Source organism: Echiichthys vipera (assembly GCF_963691815.1).
Source record: "Echiichthys vipera genome assembly, chromosome: 7".
Taxonomy (NCBI): domain Eukaryota; kingdom Metazoa; phylum Chordata; class Actinopteri; order Perciformes; family Trachinidae; genus Echiichthys; species Echiichthys vipera.
Window position 1 is genome coordinate 10968835 of NC_139832.1, and position 17553 is coordinate 10986387.

A 17553-nucleotide genomic window follows, 5' to 3' on the forward strand; every position below is an offset into this window, starting at 1 on the left:
CTCGTACACAGCCTTTCACACGGGGGATCCTTGTGAGCGACAGTGGCGTACATTTATTGTGGTGGCAAAGGCATCTGATGATAATATTTAGTCTGATCTTTGCTTTTTAAATCTTGTTATTACCAGGCCCGATACGCACTGTACGCGCACTGCTGTTTTCAAGAGATGGAGACTGAAGATGGGGATTACCATCATTTATCCAGTAAAATCACTGGCGTGTGTGCCATACCAGCCGACGTCAAAGTATCCTGTGATTGGCAAAAATAGCAGACTTTTGTAGCATATTTTCCTCTTCTCCTTCAAAGGAATCCCCTGTTACAACATTTATTTATATATATATTACAGCAAATCCTGGAAGCCACGCATTTGCAGGCTACGCGGTAGCCTTTTTGGGCTACACGTTTATTTTTCCTCTTTTTCACATCCTTTTTTTTTTTTTAAGGCGCTGGTGTACCTTCATTCTTTTATTTCAATTTTATCCCTGCATTTTAAGGTTGTTGTTTTTTTTTGGAAAGGTGAATAATGTTAAGGAACATGAGATCTGACACACGGATGGGTAGCCCGACCTTGTTTTGGGGTCTGATGCTGTCTGTCTCCACTATCTGCATCTGCTCCACACATGGAGAGAGTGAGTATTTTTATCATCATATTTTGTTTAAGTTTAGTAGTTAAATTGGGGATGGCCTTAATACATAATGTGCTTTTTGTAGCCCTGTTTAACCTCTTGTAAAGCAGTGTTTTGCAGACTGATAAGATATATAATGTGTTCAAATGTCTACAGTGTATTTATTAAGAAGAAAATAAGGGGAATACATGTTTTAATAGGACTAGGCACTCACTATGACAAACCTACATAGCATACATCCCCGACGTGTGCGTTCTTACTTACATATGGACCATGTGGTAAAGCTGCCCGTCAGTAGGGGAACACATTTAAAGCTAAATCTGCTTTATTGTGCGCAACAATCAGCTCGTCTGATGAAGCGGCTGTGTTGTTTTTTTAGAAACAGGCAGAGACACTAGGCACACGCCGTCGTAATCTTCACGTCAGACATCCAGAGAGCAGGGGATGAATCCAGGGACCAGAGCTGAAGGTTACTACGACCATGTGGCCATTTTGCATTTCGTGGTGCGTCGTCGCTGCGCGTCAAAACCCCCGAATCAGACACAAACCTTTGCTGCTTTTAAAAAAAACAAAAAAAAACACAGTCCATCATACAGAACAACATGATATACTTCAGCCGACTATCTTCATCAACAGTCACCATGATGAAAATATATAAAGTAGCACACACAGGCCGATTGCCATAATTATGTTTTATCTCCAGAGCCCATACTCGGTAAACTACAGGCTCCTATGCAACGATGTGTAGGCTACTATTAATTAATGCAAGCTTCAACAAACAGGAGCACCTGAGTTCAGAAGGGGTTTCAATCCACTCCTAACGCATGCTTCCACGCTGATGAGACCCTAGCGATGATAGATGGCACAACATGTAAAAAACTTTTACATTTTAGTTGTAAAACAACGTATAAACTTATTGAGAAATTGAGTGAATAGGTGAGGTTATTCATTTTCAATTTGACAAGTTGTATTTTCTCTGTGAGGCTTTTAATTTGAGATCTTTATGTGCCTTTGAAAGCCAATAAGATAGACTTGGATTCATTGTTTCTCATGGAATTCCCTAAAATCTAAAATTTATTTTTACATGTTGAGTTATGTAAAGTTTCCAGAGCTTCTAATTATTCCATTGCCCTTTCTGTGATTTCAGTGTTTAGAATGCACTCATAAATGCTTCATCGAGCATATTTTACATTGTGTCATCTTATCTAATCTTGTCTAAATGTTCTGTATCTAGCAGCTGGAATCAAGGCTGTTTCTGCCAATGTTATAAGAGAACAACTGGGAATTAATGAGGGTCAATGAGGGCTGCTGCTCTTGTCATTATACAGCTGTTTGAGTCATTTTCTGTAGCTGAATGGTGATGACATTTTTAGACTTTTCAGTGGAATTTCTCTAAATACCATGTTGGGCAAACATAAAGCCTAATCTGTCTAAAAAAAAATAAAATCTCTAAGCCAAAACTAACTGGATTAAAGAGATGATTTAGCCAGTTCTGGTTTAGACCTATTTTGTCTGTGAACTTAATATTTATCATATATAGTAAAAAAACAAAACAATAATGTTATACATTCTTTTTAAATTTCCTTTATACATATATATGTGGGGTTTACAAAGTTATAATTTGAAACATTCTTTTTTCCATGGTTGCATTTCTGGTAATAATTCATACTTAAATCTCTTTCGGAGAATGTGACTTTTAATGTGTTAATTTCAATTTAAAGTCACACACCAGTAAACTTCTAGACCTCTATCTTTCCACCTCAAGCACAAATATTGTGATTATGTGTCCGCGTAACTTGGGTGGCATGGCATGATTTGTTTGTGTATATGTGTGTGTTTAGGGTATTACGTCACTTTCGTACTAATTTGTATTTGTTTTTAGTAATAGTTTCCTGAGAGGATATGTGGGATGGTGTAGACAACTCGACATGGGAAGGAGACGTGCAGTCTGACCTATATTAGCATTCAAATAGAAGAAAAAAAAACTTTCTTTTAGTCCTATTGACCAGTGGTTCGAACACAGCCATGTGGGGGTGCGTTTCTGTGCACCCTTCTGAGCCAGTGCGACACCCATGAACGCAGCAGGGGGCTGGGAGACAAGTGGTTGCTCTCAGATCTTGACGCTCTGTGGTGTATAATACATCAGGCCATCCAGAACAAAGCGTTCAGAGACAAAGACTGTGGTGAACATCAAGACAGGGATGGGTCTCACCAGTTTATCACTCAAAGATGATGTTTACTTCACTGGGCCACAGAGGGTCAGAATTTCCAGCTTATATCATCACTTAGTGGAAAATCACAGATATCCAAGAGCTCCATTAGGGGTTGAAAACTTTTTTTTTTCTCTGTTCATTTTGGTAATCTGTCCACACCAATAAAACGTAATTAAGATCCCTTTTAACTCTCACCGCAGTAAACTTTCCACGCCATGGCTTCCAAGTATGCAGCAAACAAGTCTCTAAAAGGGAGAGGGAGAGCATGAGGGAGATAGAGACTTGGTGCATGGAAATAGACTGTGCAAAAATACACTTGCAAGAGAAACAGACTTTGTTTTGTTGATTGGAAGAGTAGAGAGTTTGTGAAACTGTTTCATTGGCTTTTGCTGTTCACACGGAGCGGTCTCCTGTGTAGACCGATGCGCTTTACTCCATCACTTGGCACCACTACGATTAGGGTTATAAATAGATATGTCACCAACAACATTGGTGCAGGGGTTGTGCGAGTACAGGCACCCTCTGTCCCGTTCCATGAGGGTACACCAGTGTTCTTGTTCACTTATTTATGAAGGGACATGTTGCTCCGGAAAACTTGAATGGCGGTATAAATAATCAAACATCAGCAAGTATTGTGTTTGACAGCCACCCCTCCTACCTATGCCTTTGGGGAATGGCATGTTGCAGTATAGTGCGCCTTGTCATAACGGGGCAAGTGGCTCAGATAAGACTTCTGTCAGTGTGCCCCAAGGTGCCCCATTCCATCTTGTGACCGGGGCTACATGGTTACATACGCTCCCCCTCAACCATCCACCGTTGCGTTCCCTTCCCCCCACCCACTGACTCGGCTGGATGCAGGAATGCCTTGTGTCACCCCCCTGTGAGAAAGCGTAGTGAATGTCCATAGCCCTATGGTGTGTGTACAAGCGTGTTTGTGTGCAAGCATGTGAGTTCATTGTGCGTACTGCAGCAGGACTCAGCGTGACAGCCTGAGTCAGTGGCGTGCCCCTGTGTAAGGATGTGAAAGTGTGTCACTGGGCTAGTTTGTGAGAGTGCAGTCAAATGCTGTCCTGCAGCTCCTCCAGGCTGCCAGCTGAGGTTTACAATGCTTAATTAAACACTTTATTTTAACTGTCCCGCCATTGGATTTGCTCAAACGCAGTATCTGTCCAACCGCACATACATCATCACGGGCTGCCTGTTTAATGGCCCGTGGAGTATTGTACAATTTGTGAGATGATTGCAAATGTTAGCTCTTTCTAATGGATGGCACTCGCTGTATCAGTTGAAAGCTGTTCATCAAGAACTGAATGTGGATCTGTCCCGAATGGAGAATTCATCAGCCAAAGATTATTCTCAGAGGTGTTTTCAGAATCTTAGCGAGGAACCTTTTCATCGTTTCTTGTTAATCGTTTGGTCATCACTTGCTTATCGTGATTGTTGTAATGAAGAATAAAGGTAGCTGTAAACACTGAGGTGCAAGTTGTATGTGCTTGTGATTTTACAGCATAGGTGCATAAAATACAGCAGTAAACTGTCATAAAAGGCTAAAGCTTCAGGTTAAATCTGATGTTGAGCTCACAATCAGAGTAGTAGAAAACCTAAAATTATGCTTGATTATTCACTTTTCTTTTCCTTTATGGAAAAGACCTTGGAGTGAACTTGATTTAAACTTGTGTTTCTACTCACAAACAGCTGCATCTCAAGTAGGGGTAGGAAAAAAATATTTGGGGTGACTCCAAAAAAAGGATTTTATGATACAATGTACAAATTAAAGTAATAAATTCATCACCACTTAAATTTAAATACTAATAAAGTCCCACAATTTTCCTTCTCTTATTTTGTAAATTTCCTGCAGGCTTCCACACACCCTTACAGGCGTTAACCCTTAATAAAAATCATTGCAAACCATATTTTACTGTAGTCGAATAGTAAAATAAATGTGGTTGTTTATAGTGATCAGGTTTTAGTGTGCAGTATGCTTCTTCCTGCCCTCTCCCCTCATTCTCAGAGAGGTTCTATGTGTGAGATTTGTTATGATTGAGAGTGTAGAGTTACTGTTTGGGGTTTTGGTGAAATCTGAGCCACAGTGTTTGAAGTAAGGTCCACTGAGGGGAAGTGGCCCACCAGACCGCTGGTCAGATGACTTCCAGTATGCTGGGGATTAGGGCCAGTTGATGTGGCAGGTGTTAGGGGATATGACCGCACAGTGACCAGCACCCTCACTAGATCTGGATTTTAGTGGGAAAATGTTGACGGTGGTTATCATGGTTCTGTGGCGTTAATTCTTTGCTGTGTAACATCTGTTCCTGCCATTGTATGCTCTCACTGTTCAATTGATAAAATCCAATCAAAATGTCATCAAAGTAAAAGCAATGAATACATCTTTTGACTCTTATTGCGCATATAATAATTATAATTTCTCAGTATTTAGCACCGACTTTCATATATTGTTAAGGAGTATGATACTAAACCCATAATAGGACATTTTAACACTTTGTTTAGTACAAGATGAATATTTCATACAAGATATATAAATGTTATATTCTCAGTCGGTCAGTTTTCAGTCAAGTGGGGTCACAAGTTATGCAGTGTGGCATTTTCAAAACAGATAAAGGAATATATTTGTTGATATGTTTTTAGTTGAAATTGTTTTCAAAAATATAGAAATGTATATATAATATGTATATATTTTAAATATATACATAAAATGAGTGGAGCTTTGTCAGTGTTACAGAATACAAATAAAACATACTCAAAATTGTTGTAAAATATTAGAAATAATTGTGATTTTACTCATCTCTCCAGTAGCAATACTAATCATTTGCAGGCTCCACTGTTATAATTTCTACAAAATACAGAATGTTTTCTACATAATCAAAAATAAATACAGTTAGAGCCCTGCTTATTGTAGATTAAAATAACACCTCTTCAGAAGCATTCTTCATAGCCTTCCTGGAGTTTGGAAAATCACACAATTACTGTGTGTGTTTCCCCCAATGCTCAGTCTGTGGCCTTTTGATAAACCGCACGCCATGTGGTCTGAGAGTCATGTTTGTGTCAGCCAAAACTAAGATTAAGTTTATTTACATTTAGGGCATGTTTACTGAATCTGACTCACAGTGACCATTAACTTTGGCTCATTTTGACTGACTTACAAAGGGTCCGGTTTGAGTGTTTGAGTGCATGCGCAGGTGTGTGTCTGTGTGTGTGAGTGTCTATGTGTTTGTATGATGACATTTCCATGGAGGGCCAGGGCAAGGTTTATCAATCATAAACATGAGCCAATGGATCCCATTACACTGTGGAGATACGTGTGTTTACTCAGCAGTGTGAAGAGCAAAGAGAGACAGGAGGGAGAGACACACGCATGTTTGCAGGCTTATCCCTCTCTGTGGACACTGGTGCTAAATATCTACATCACACTTAGGTCATTATGATACGTCAGCGCTTTAATTTTACCCCCTACTTCTTCCTGTTTATGTTGCAATGAATAAAGGGTTTGGTATTTATTGGTGTTGTTGTCTTCACAACACGTATTGGCTGGCAAGGATCAGAGAAGCCTGGAGGCTTAGTTTGAGGCAACATCCTACTCAATCCTTTTCCAAGGAAATGATTGGAATTCCTGGAACTTAACACGCTTAATGAGTAGAACAAGGGAATTGCAAAGAAGAGGTTTTCCTTTCATTCTGCATTCCTTTGTTTCTATTCTCCTCTCTCTCTATTCAGCAGTTTTTAAGTATAAATCAATTTAAGGTGATGATAAAAGTCTATGTGACACCCAGAAATACATTTGTGCATTTCACGGTTTCTGTTTGCTGTATTTTTACAACGGCAGGATGGTCGCAGATAACTCTCTCCTTTGTCACAGTATCTCTTCGCTCCCCCTCCCATTCTCTGGCCAGGCGCCCCCTGATTTTATTAATGCCCTCATCAGGAAGTGCGGCCTAGAGTTTCTCTTTACTAACAAACAAATTAGTCTTTGTATTTGAGTGGCTCCACCCCTCCTCCCTCTCTCTCTCCGGCTGCTGGAGAGGCTGGGAGAAAATTCTCAATGAAACAAAGAAGACATGCAGCTCGATGGCTCACAAGTGGAGCCCAGGGGCATTGGTGTTGATTGGAGAAAGCAAATACTATTTTCTTGTGGTGTAATCGTTTCCGTTCTAAATTTGGAGAAGTGAAAACCCTGACAGGAACAAATATAGCCCATTCATCCCCATAAATGCAGCTTCTATTTTTGGCAGAGTAGTTTGAACAAAGAACATCAAACATATCCTTTTTTGTCTCTACTGAAGGAAAGTTGATTTACTCACAAGGACATTTTGAGAGCGCATAACATCATATGGTTGCATAAATGCCAAAAAGGTAACATATATTATTTTTGAAGGATTTCTACAAGCATTTTACCTTTTTAGAAGGGAAAACAGTTGGTACTTTGTTTATCTGGGGACTAGAAACAGTTTAGCTCTTTGCTTTATCCTTAGTGTTGTGACAGGATCAAAGACTCTTATTGAAAACATGCCTGTTCGTCTATTTGGTTTGGTTTATCAGCCACTGCGGCAGTGTTTCTCACTGCGACAGCATCCTAAGCCTCTGTAAGAACATAACAGGTTTAACCAAGAAGCTCATATGTCAAGGCATTTCCTGTGCTGACTGACCTTCTTTTAGACAGTTCGTCAGGTCGAACAACATCCCCTTATCTGTGATATAATCCAAATATACCATGGCCTATGGTTGAAACTTCTACCACTCCAAGTGGTGCAAATGAAAACTTGGAGAATTTCAAGAATTATAATGATATCCACTTTTATTTCATTAAAGTGTAAAATAATTGAAATATATTCCTAGCCTGTAAACAAATGTAGAACATGAGGGAATTGTCAATAAATGGGTACTTAATCAATTTCATAATTTCATTTGATGGGCTGTGATGGTACATAAGACAACAAAGGTAATAGGACCACTACATTAGATCACAATTACATTATGAGAATATCATCTACCATTCATTCCTAGGTGGAGTAACTGATCTATTAGATGATTAGAGCAAGAGTTGATTGTCATCAATAATAAATGTGTCTTTGTTGTTAAAGTGTGTGTGTGTGTGTGTGTGTGTGTTTGGTGGAGAACGCTCAAGGCACTGTGGTTTCAAGTGTTGTTTTCCGAGCACAGAGGACTGCCTTATTCAAATGCTGGGGTTATCTGAGGTGACACACACAACATTTTACAGGGAAACATTAGCTTATGACGGAAGGTGTATCAACACACCGTCTTTTTCAAAGCTCTATTTGTTAACAGGGCATGTTGCCAGCAAAGTATCAGCCTAACCATCTTGACTAACAGAATTATATGCTTCAAGAAGATTATTATCGTAATTAAAATGTTTTCGCAAGAGTAATCTACATGCTAATCTATAAGTAGCATTGCTGTATTCCCCACCAAAAAGTTCTGTTACATTAATTTCAGAAACGAAGGAAAATCTGTGATACTCTCTATTATATTTGCATTTTTGAGGATGTGTTCGAGTAAGAGAATGATGTTGCCCCTTCTCTGTGTCTTCCAGTCTGTGGTCCTAGTATCGACATCCGAAATGAGATCAGCGAGTTCAAGCGGCTGGAGAACTGTACGGTGGTGGAGGGCTATCTCCAGATCCTTCTCATCAACGACAAGACTAACAATATCCATCAGGAGGTCTTCCGCTCCCTCAGTTTCCCAAAGCTTACCGTCATCACCGACTACTTGCTGCTGTTTCGCGTCTCGGGCCTGGACAGCCTCAGCATGCTCTTCCCCAACTTGAGTGTCATCCGCGGGCGCAATCTCTTCTATAACTACGCGCTGGTCATCTACGAGATGACCAGCCTTAAGGACATTGGCCTGTACAACCTGAGGAACATCACCCGGGGAGCCATGCGTATTGAAAAAAACCCTGAGCTCTGCTACTTGGACTCAGTGGACTGGTCTCTTATTATGGATAGTGGGTTTTACAACGTTATCAATGGGAATAAGAAGTCAAAGGAGTGTGGCAATGTCTGCCCAGGCATCATGGAGGATAACCCTCTCTGTCAGAGGACGTCTTTCAACGATAAATACGACTACCGCTGTTGGACCTCCAACCAGTGCCAGAAAGGTAACCTCAATTCTATGGTGGTTTTTAAAAAAAAACTTAATCCCAGCAGGTCATGTCGAGAAAAGAATGACGCAGCTTTAAATGTGATGTTTGCTAAAAGTACAGTAAATGCAGAGTGACTTTGATCGACGTAGGTGGTTTACAGTCGTATAAACATGAAATTGTGCATTTCTTTTATTTTCTTTTTACCAGCGAACAAATCCCATGAATCTATGCAGTGTTTTCCCTTCATTTCCGTCAGGCTGCAGGATTGTCCACGGGCCAGTGCAAACATTTCCTCTCTGTTCATTATAGAGACCTTGTCTTTAGATCAGGCTATTTGTGGAGTGAAGGATGGCTGCAATATAGAGCACCAGGTATTAGAAAGGCATACTCAGTTGAGGTTGAAGTTGCTCTGCCAAGAAATGAGCTAGTCTACCTGTCTGGACCATGTCAGTTAAATATTTGCCTTAGGGACTTTTTGCAATTTATGAAAAAGGGGTATATTGAAGAATTTAGGGGAGGGTCATCCTTGTTTAACTTCAGCCTCGCGGTAGGGTCATGCATTTTTAAAAACAGTTCAGAGGAGGGTCATATCATCTCTCTTCCTCTCTATTGATCTCTCTCTACCTCTGTCTCGCTCTCTCTCTCTCTATATATATATATATAGAGTAGAGAGTATATATACATTTAAATTCCTCTCGAGCTGCAGGTTTGAATTAATTCAGTTATGTGTATTTGTGTTCAGTTCTCAAGGTGATTGTAGCAGCTTGTAGCGACATTACATATCTTCACCGCTCTTTCTCTCTCAGATTTCAGAGTGACAGACAGTTCTTGCTTTTGTGATTAGAAATTGAGATAACCAGATCAGCTGTCGCATGCCTCTTCAAAACTACAGTAGAAGGCAGTTCAAGCCTTTGTAATATAATCCAGCAGCCTGGTTGACACAGACAGACAAAGCTGAGCTGTTGATGAAATGTTCTTTCCAACATGAAATCCAACAATTCTTGCCTGTGTCGCTTTTCATGCTGCTATTTTGAAAATGTCAAGCAGCCATCTATGATCTATGATTTACTTTCTTAACATTTCTCCAAGGGTGCAGAGGGTTTGCGTAATGTTCTTTTTTCAGAGGTTAAAATTCCTTCACAGACTGCACTTCAGAATAACACACAATGCCCTATCTCAAAAGTTGATTTTGTAATCACAAAAAATCAGATACAGATACAGATAAATGTTTTTTTTCATGGTTAAATGGATTATGTCACACTTGTTGTTTTTGGCATGGAAAACTCGTCGGTCTCCTGCTTTTCTCTGCCCTCTCATCTGTGTGAAATAATGGTGGGAAAATGTCCCTCCAGCCCTTTTCTATTGAGAACCTGTGTACAGCTCCCATGGTCAGTTTAGGAGTCTCAAACACAACCCTCCTTCACCCCCCGGGACCCTCAGAACAAATAGTGGAAATGAAGATTGCGCCCTTTCCCTAGTGACCATGTCTGTCTCTATAGAAAAGCAATGGTGTTTATTGTTGTGCCTCTGTTTAGTTCTTGGATGCAATGACCGCTTGGCGCTCCCTGCATCTTGTTATCGATTCCTCGATCTGTTGGATGTGTGAATTTAAAAAAGTATTGTTAGGCTTGATAAGAATTTCTTTATTCAGATAACAAAGGAAAAGACTCTTAAACACGCTTTGTTTACTAAATGCTACATTGTGAATGACCTTCAAGTCAGGTCTGCTCATCCCGCAGTAGAAACTTTGTGGTGTTTTGCTGTGAAACTCTGTTCTCACATGTCGGACTTGAGAGGCAGAGCAGGACTACAGTTTGAACCAGTTCACTTCTCTGTGAGGCCCCGGCCGAGGTCAGGGTAAATGCATTCATCTAGAGGGCCCTGAGGTCTCAAGGCTGCAGATAAAGGCTCGGGGGAGCAACACAGCGGGACAAAAAGGAGGAGTTACTGAAGCGATAATAGGACCGAATAAAGCGCAAGCCGGTCTGTGAGGTCTTTTATTATGGTTGTTCGCGATGGAAGAAATTCGATTAACACTCATACGATTCTGTTGACTAATCGATTAGTTGATTTAATCGACAGATCTGTAAAACTGAACTTCTCTGCAAACAAACATGTAAAAGCAGATATGTGTTCATAATTTTCGTGGAAATAAGTCATTCAGCATGAGAAAAGCATAAAATATTACTAATCGGCTAAAAAATCTTAATCAACTATGGCCAAAACAACTGATTAGTTGACTAATACACTAAGAGAGGACAGCCTCGGTTAATTTTCCAGGCTTCATGCACAGATAACATTTCTCACGATGTCTTTTTAAAGGCTTGATGTGTCTACCTCTTTCCTTCCTGCTCAAGATTCCTCTCTCCTCCCTCCACCCCTCTGCATAATTGTCTTGTTTTTCTCCAGTACAGATGTTCCTTCAAGGGCATTCAGTGGTTTTGTAGTCAATATGGCCCAGTCTCCTCTTTAATTACACTGCATGAGAAGGGAGTGCTGTCTGCCTAGCACACTACTGTGGCCTCTGGGCCTTCTAGTGCTTTACAGAGCAACAACAAAACTCCTCTTTCCACATGTTTGTTCACCTACCAGATACTTCCCACAACAGTTTGGGACAGAATGAGCCAGGTTAATGCTTTACTTGTGGCTGGGTGGGAGTGAACGTGTAGGGATGTGCAGATTGGAGCAGAGGTTCTGGGTGCTTCTTAGTGGCAGGCAGCGATGCGTACAGAGGCCTGGACTGAGGACCCGTACGCCGAAGGAGGGGCCCTGAGGGGAAATGTCAGACAAATGTCAAGTATACAAGCTCAACGGCAAGCTCTCGCTCAAGCACAGTGCTTTGAGGGTTGAAAAATGCCCATCACTCCCTTTGTTTTTTTTTCGCCGCTCCTGCTCCTTCTTCACCCCCCCATGCTTCCTTGTAAATCCTCCCTGCCGCTGCTTTCCCCACTTCGAACACGCTGTCTGTCCGTTTCTTCCTCACCAGCGTTCTCCACTTCGCTTAGCCTCAGCCTGGATCTCATCTCTGATTGTCCTTGTCAGTTGTTCTGTTGGTGTTTCCTCCTCTATTTTCACCTCACTCTTTTCTACAGGGCTTATCAGGGGCTGTTAACAGCTCTGGCTGTCATCCGCTGTTTACTTGTCGGGAGACATTCTCTCATCACTGCAGTGGTCACAGCCAACCGGCTCGTTTGACCATGCTCTGGATCCTTTGACACTGCATGCTGTTTGCTTTGAGTTTTGGGGGATCCCGTGACTAAAAACTGTCTGGCCTGCCTCAAATAGCCTCCTCAGGTTTCTGTGTTTGCTGCACACAGGCCTCCCTCTTGCCCCTGAACCTGAGCCAAAGAAAGATAGACAAGAGGCTTTTAATATTATGCAGACGAGCAAGAAAGCATACTGGTGTGTCCATGCCCAGTTTTAGGGCAGGTCAGTCTCCACAGCTCCACAGGCAGGCACACACTCTCACACCCGCTAGTCCTCAAATAGCTCACATGTCTTCTTAATGTGATACAATATTAACTTACAGTGTGCTGGTCGATTTTAAGGAACATCATGTCCTGAATGTTGTGTTTTGAAATGTCAAAAGTCAAGACTGTCTTTGTATGTTGAATGATTTAAAATGTCCACATACTGAAACTTTGTTTTTTGAGAAAGAAAAACTTAATTGTCCTTGGTTGAAAGTGGTGTAGTGTCAGTTTGCATTTGAGTGTGTGCGCTATAGTGGTGTAAGGTGAAATTTGACGTAAGGAGACCCGCTGTCCTGTTATGCCACAGAGACAGTGTGTCCTTGTACTGAACCCAGAAGAAACGCATCAGAGCAAAAGCATTTTGAAGCTTTGGCAGTTGGGAGAGCTCTCTACTGGCTTGGGAGACTTTTGCATTTGATAATATGTTTACTCCCTTCTTGCCAGAGACCCACTTGATATCTCTGGTCTGAGTGCTCTGACCTAAGGCCACTTCACAGCAAGGAAAAGCAGTTTCTTTTAGAGGATGAAGGGTAAGCAGGTTCAGATGGGCAGACAAAGTATTTTTTCTACTCTTTCTGCTGTTTTTTTGGTTTGCAATTTATGACGTTTGATATCTTTGAAAGACACAAACAGCAGGCAATATTCTCATTGTCAACTAATCTCTTGAAAGAACCAAAACCTCCAATCTGTCTCTCAATGCTTTGACTTCTCTCCACTGTCTGTGGCACTCACCCCCAAGCTCTTTGGTTGGGTGGCTAATCTTTAAAAACAGATCACAAAGAAAAAGTGTCATTAAAAAATATGTATTTTCTTTTAAAACTTTAGCAAATATTACTCTAAGTGAAGAATAAGAAAATATATGTCAAGCTTTTGCTACACAGACGTTACCTGGATAAATTGTTGGTTTCGGTCTTTACTTGAGACTTACTGACAATAAGAATAATATACAATATCACAGGGCCTATCTTATAAAACAATAGAGTAACATCCAACTAATTGTTAACATATATTCTTCTTTATTTTTTATTTTCACTCTAGTTGTTTTTCTTTCTCTCTGTGCTAATGAATTTAATCAAAACATTATGACAAGAAAATATGAATTAATCCGAGAGAAAACCGAATGCGAATCCTCCTTTTCCTTCTGAGACTTTTGTAAATTGATTTCTGGAGCTACCACATAGCTCATACTTCTTGTTGTCGAAAGATTGAACAGAGTAGATGAGAGTTATGCTCTGTTTGTGCTGGCTAAGAGCTAGATTTATTGATACTTTAGGTAGAACCATGTTAAGCTGGGTAGAATGAGTCTGCCCCTTTTAGTATATAAGGTAGAAATTCCTGCTGGCTTACTCATTGCAGTTGTGGGGGATAAAGAGGGGGAAATACACAGCACAGGCTGTATGTGCTAAACATGCGCAGAGCCATACAGAGACTATTTGTTGGCAAGAAGCAGCTAAACTGATGAAGTTGATGATATTTATGTAGGTCTATTTTTTGCTTGTCTGATGGGTGTTGTGCACCTTGATCATTTGTCAGTCGCTTTTGTTTAACCAACATCCAACAGCTGATACAAGGAAGCTTTTAAATATTTAACGGCTTTCCTGAAGCTCATCAAAGTCCTGCGCTTTTTTGAGACAGGATGTAAAAAAGGGCTCAAATTCCAATCTTGACAGTCCTCCTCTCCTGGAGGCACACTCAGCACAATGACCTAGTACCCATACATCTGATCTTTCCACCTAGCATGAGCTACTCGCCTGAGCTCTGCTCCATTTTGTACATAGCTAAGGCAGCGTGCCAGTGTTAGTGCCAAAGAGATGGCACTCATGTTGATCAGACTCATTCATTCCTGCCCTCCCACAACCACCAGACTAAATTTGGAAAAAATCAGATCTAACATGTTCTCCACTAGTATGCTTCGATTTTTCGTTCTGTTCACCAGGTGCCACGGTGTCCTGGGAAAGAAGAAACTGGGCCTGTGCTCGGTAACTGCCCAGCATTTCAGCACATTAGTGTAGACGGCCCCTGTAGTTACAGCTGGGTGGTAATTTTATATGATTTTTTATTTAGATGGAATCGCATGAAATGATATAAGAAGATATCATGACCAGATGTCTTCTGAATTGATAATAACAAGCACATACTAAGGGCGCACTCACACTGTCCTTCCCTACCCTGCCCAAACAGGTTTTACGGCTAAAGCCTAGTCCGTTTGACCAGTGTGAGTGCAACCGCTCCGCGCCTAACTGCGGCCAGTTGGCCGTCCACGGACCGTTTGAGAGAGGTGGTAAAGCGTGTTTGCACATGTACGCGCACGAGCGTGCACACGTGTACAAGCACGAGCACGAGGCCTACGATGTCATTTTATGTGCGCCTGTTCGGACATATAAAAAAAAACAAAAACGGACCATGCGCGGACATTTAAAACAATGGCGGCAAAAAGTTCACGTTGGTGTGATTCGGAGGTGGAGTATTTACTGCAGATTTGGTCGGATGAAAATATCCAAAAACAGTCGGACAAGACGCACAAAAACTCTGAGGTCTATGGAAAGATTTGTAAACAAAGCGACGCATAGCGATGACGTCAATTTATGCGTGTGACGTGTTACGGCATGATGACGTATGGACAGGCAAGAAGCATTTGCGCGAGGCCCAGGCAGTGTGAGTACAAACGGGCTGGCCAGCAGGGGGGGGGCAAGTACCCTAAGCACGGGGCACGGTACGGGTGAACAGTGTGAGTGCGCCCTAAGTCAAATTTCTCAGAAAACCTGATGTGAAATGTTTTAAGGCAATATCATTTTTTACATCACACTATTTGTGTGCATGCATGTAAACATATTAAGAGTATTGCTGGACATTTTTCGTCTATAGTTCCCATAACTGCTATTTTGGACTGAATGCTTAATCAAATGAGGAAATATTCTGTAGTTTTAATCTGTCAAGTATTTAATTCACAAAGGAATATACAATAGGGGACTTTATCATTGTGAAATTACCAGATAATATTAGGGGTGTCATGATTTTGATATTAAATCAAAAACAGACTGAAATGAGCTTTCATGTTCCATTACTGAAATCAAAAGCAGTATTGACAATTCCCCCAGTATTTTTTTTTCTCTACGCCCCCTTACTTGCACAGTTGCAGCTGCAAAAAATCCCCCTGCCTCCCTGAAGTTAAGAGTGTGGCAACATTTTCTGCCTTTTCAGTGAGTTATGTAAACAAACAACGAATGAGAAAGTGTGTGGAATCCTACGAGATTCCATGGTGCATTCAGGTACACCTTGTTTAAGTTTAAAACATAAATCGAATAGAATTGTAGATTTGGAGACCTCTAGAAAACATGCTTTATCATGATCTATATTGTTATCGAGATATGAAATTACCTATAATGGGATAGAAGGTTTCTTCCGTATTGACCAGCCCTACTTGTAGGTAACTTGGAGAATTTGTTCAACACATGAGACACATTCATCCTGTTCAGTTAACTGGCCCTGCTGACACTGTTTGTGTGTGCACACATCCTTGTCTCTATTATTTCCCCAGAGGACTGAGGACTATTGATTTACAGCTCCATGGTGTCTTTGCAATAAATACATAAGAGAAAGCAGACAAAGCTCCCTTCATGGTAGTCTTTTGATCTATTTGTGTTCTTAGACGCTTATGTCTTTTTAAACCGTGGTCCAAGGGCAGGAGAAACGACAACCATCTGGAAATAGGGTTGGTTGGTTGGTTGGTTGGTTGGTTGGTTGGTTGGTTGGTTGTATGTGTATGTATGTGTGTGTGTGTGTGTGTGTGTGTGTGTGTGTGTGTGTGTGTGTGTGTGTGTGTGTGTGTGTGTGTGTGTGTGTGTGTGTGTGTGTGTGTGTGTGTGTGTGTGTGTGTGTGTGTGTGTGTGTGTGTGTGTGTGTGTGTGTGTGTGTGTGTGTGTGTGTGTGTGTGTGTGTGTGTGTGAATTATTTCCACAATATAGACTACACATGTCCAGATCTATGTCAGTTAGTGTGTCAGTAAATCAATGAATGTAAAGTAAGAAAAACTGATTTATTAGATTAGTATTTTAGTTGAATATAGCATATTAGTTACAATCATTAGCTGTCAATTTTAATGGGAACAGAAAACACTAATAGTATGCATTTGTGATTGCTTCTTTGTATATGTGTGTGAGAGAGTGTGTGTGTGTTTTCTGTCTCAATACATTTCATCTACACCACTACACCCTCCCTCCCTCCGTCTCCTTCCCTCTCTTGGCCTTTGCCACATTTTCTCCCATCTAGGTCACATTCATTAATGTCATTCTTGGTAAGTGTTACCAGCCGATGTTAGTATTTTCTCCCAAAACAGAGACCTTCTTCACGGAGTACCCAGAACCTGAGCCCTCTTAAAGTAAGGGGAAAAACTCTGTTTGGTTACAAATAGTTTTTCTGCTCAATTGGTTTTATTGGTTGCCTTTGGACTTTTGAGAGGCCTGGAGCATGAGTGGCGAGTGTGATTGGTCAGAATGGAATTCTTTTTGCCTCACACTTTAATTTGTTTTGAGTTACTCCCAAATGCCAAATTGTAACATATTATATTTGCCTCACTGCTTGAGCAGAGTGTGGCAAAGCTCATGAAAAACCACAGACACGTGTCGACTGCTATTGCTAACTTTTAATGTCATCAACAGTGTCTTTCTCGGCATAATTTCAATTTGATTATTGCAAGTTAGCAAAGTTCATTCATGATGACACGGTCATACAGTGTGTTATTGTCCATGTATAAACAGCAAGCCTTATTGTCCATTGATGGCCGGCGCCACAAGTTTATCCGGCTCCTGTCCTCTGTGGCCTACAAAGGACTCCTCTCAAAGCGCTGACAGATTGGCCTCTTTTCCTAGGTTTCCTCTCATAGCCTTGATTGACCAAAATAGGACCTGTGTGTCATGCTGCTAGTCTCCAAAGAGACTGACTGACACACTTGCACTCAGACACCCAGGTACTCATGCACACACACACGTACACTCCATCTTCTCTCTCACGTGCCATCCCTCTTCGTTTACAAGTTTTCCTCAACTTGTGCCCAGATTGTGTGTTCCTCCTGTGACTGTGCCTGCTGTGTTCATCTGTGTGTGTGTCTTTGTGAATGTATGCGTAAGTCCAGTG

At 41.1% G+C, this 17553-nt stretch overlaps 1 protein-coding gene across 1 annotated transcript in view; it reads left to right on the forward strand.

Moving 5' to 3' along the window:
- Positions 1 to 275: 275 nt before the first annotated feature.
- igf1ra (insulin-like growth factor 1a receptor) overlaps positions 276 to 17553 on the forward strand; it is a 73610-nt gene continuing 56332 nt past the window's right edge. The window contains 2 exon segments of the mRNA XM_083917042.1: positions 276 to 628; positions 8402 to 8965. Of these exon segments, the coding sequence (XP_083773168.1) occupies positions 523 to 628; positions 8402 to 8965 (670 nt within the window). The 5' untranslated portion in view covers positions 276 to 522.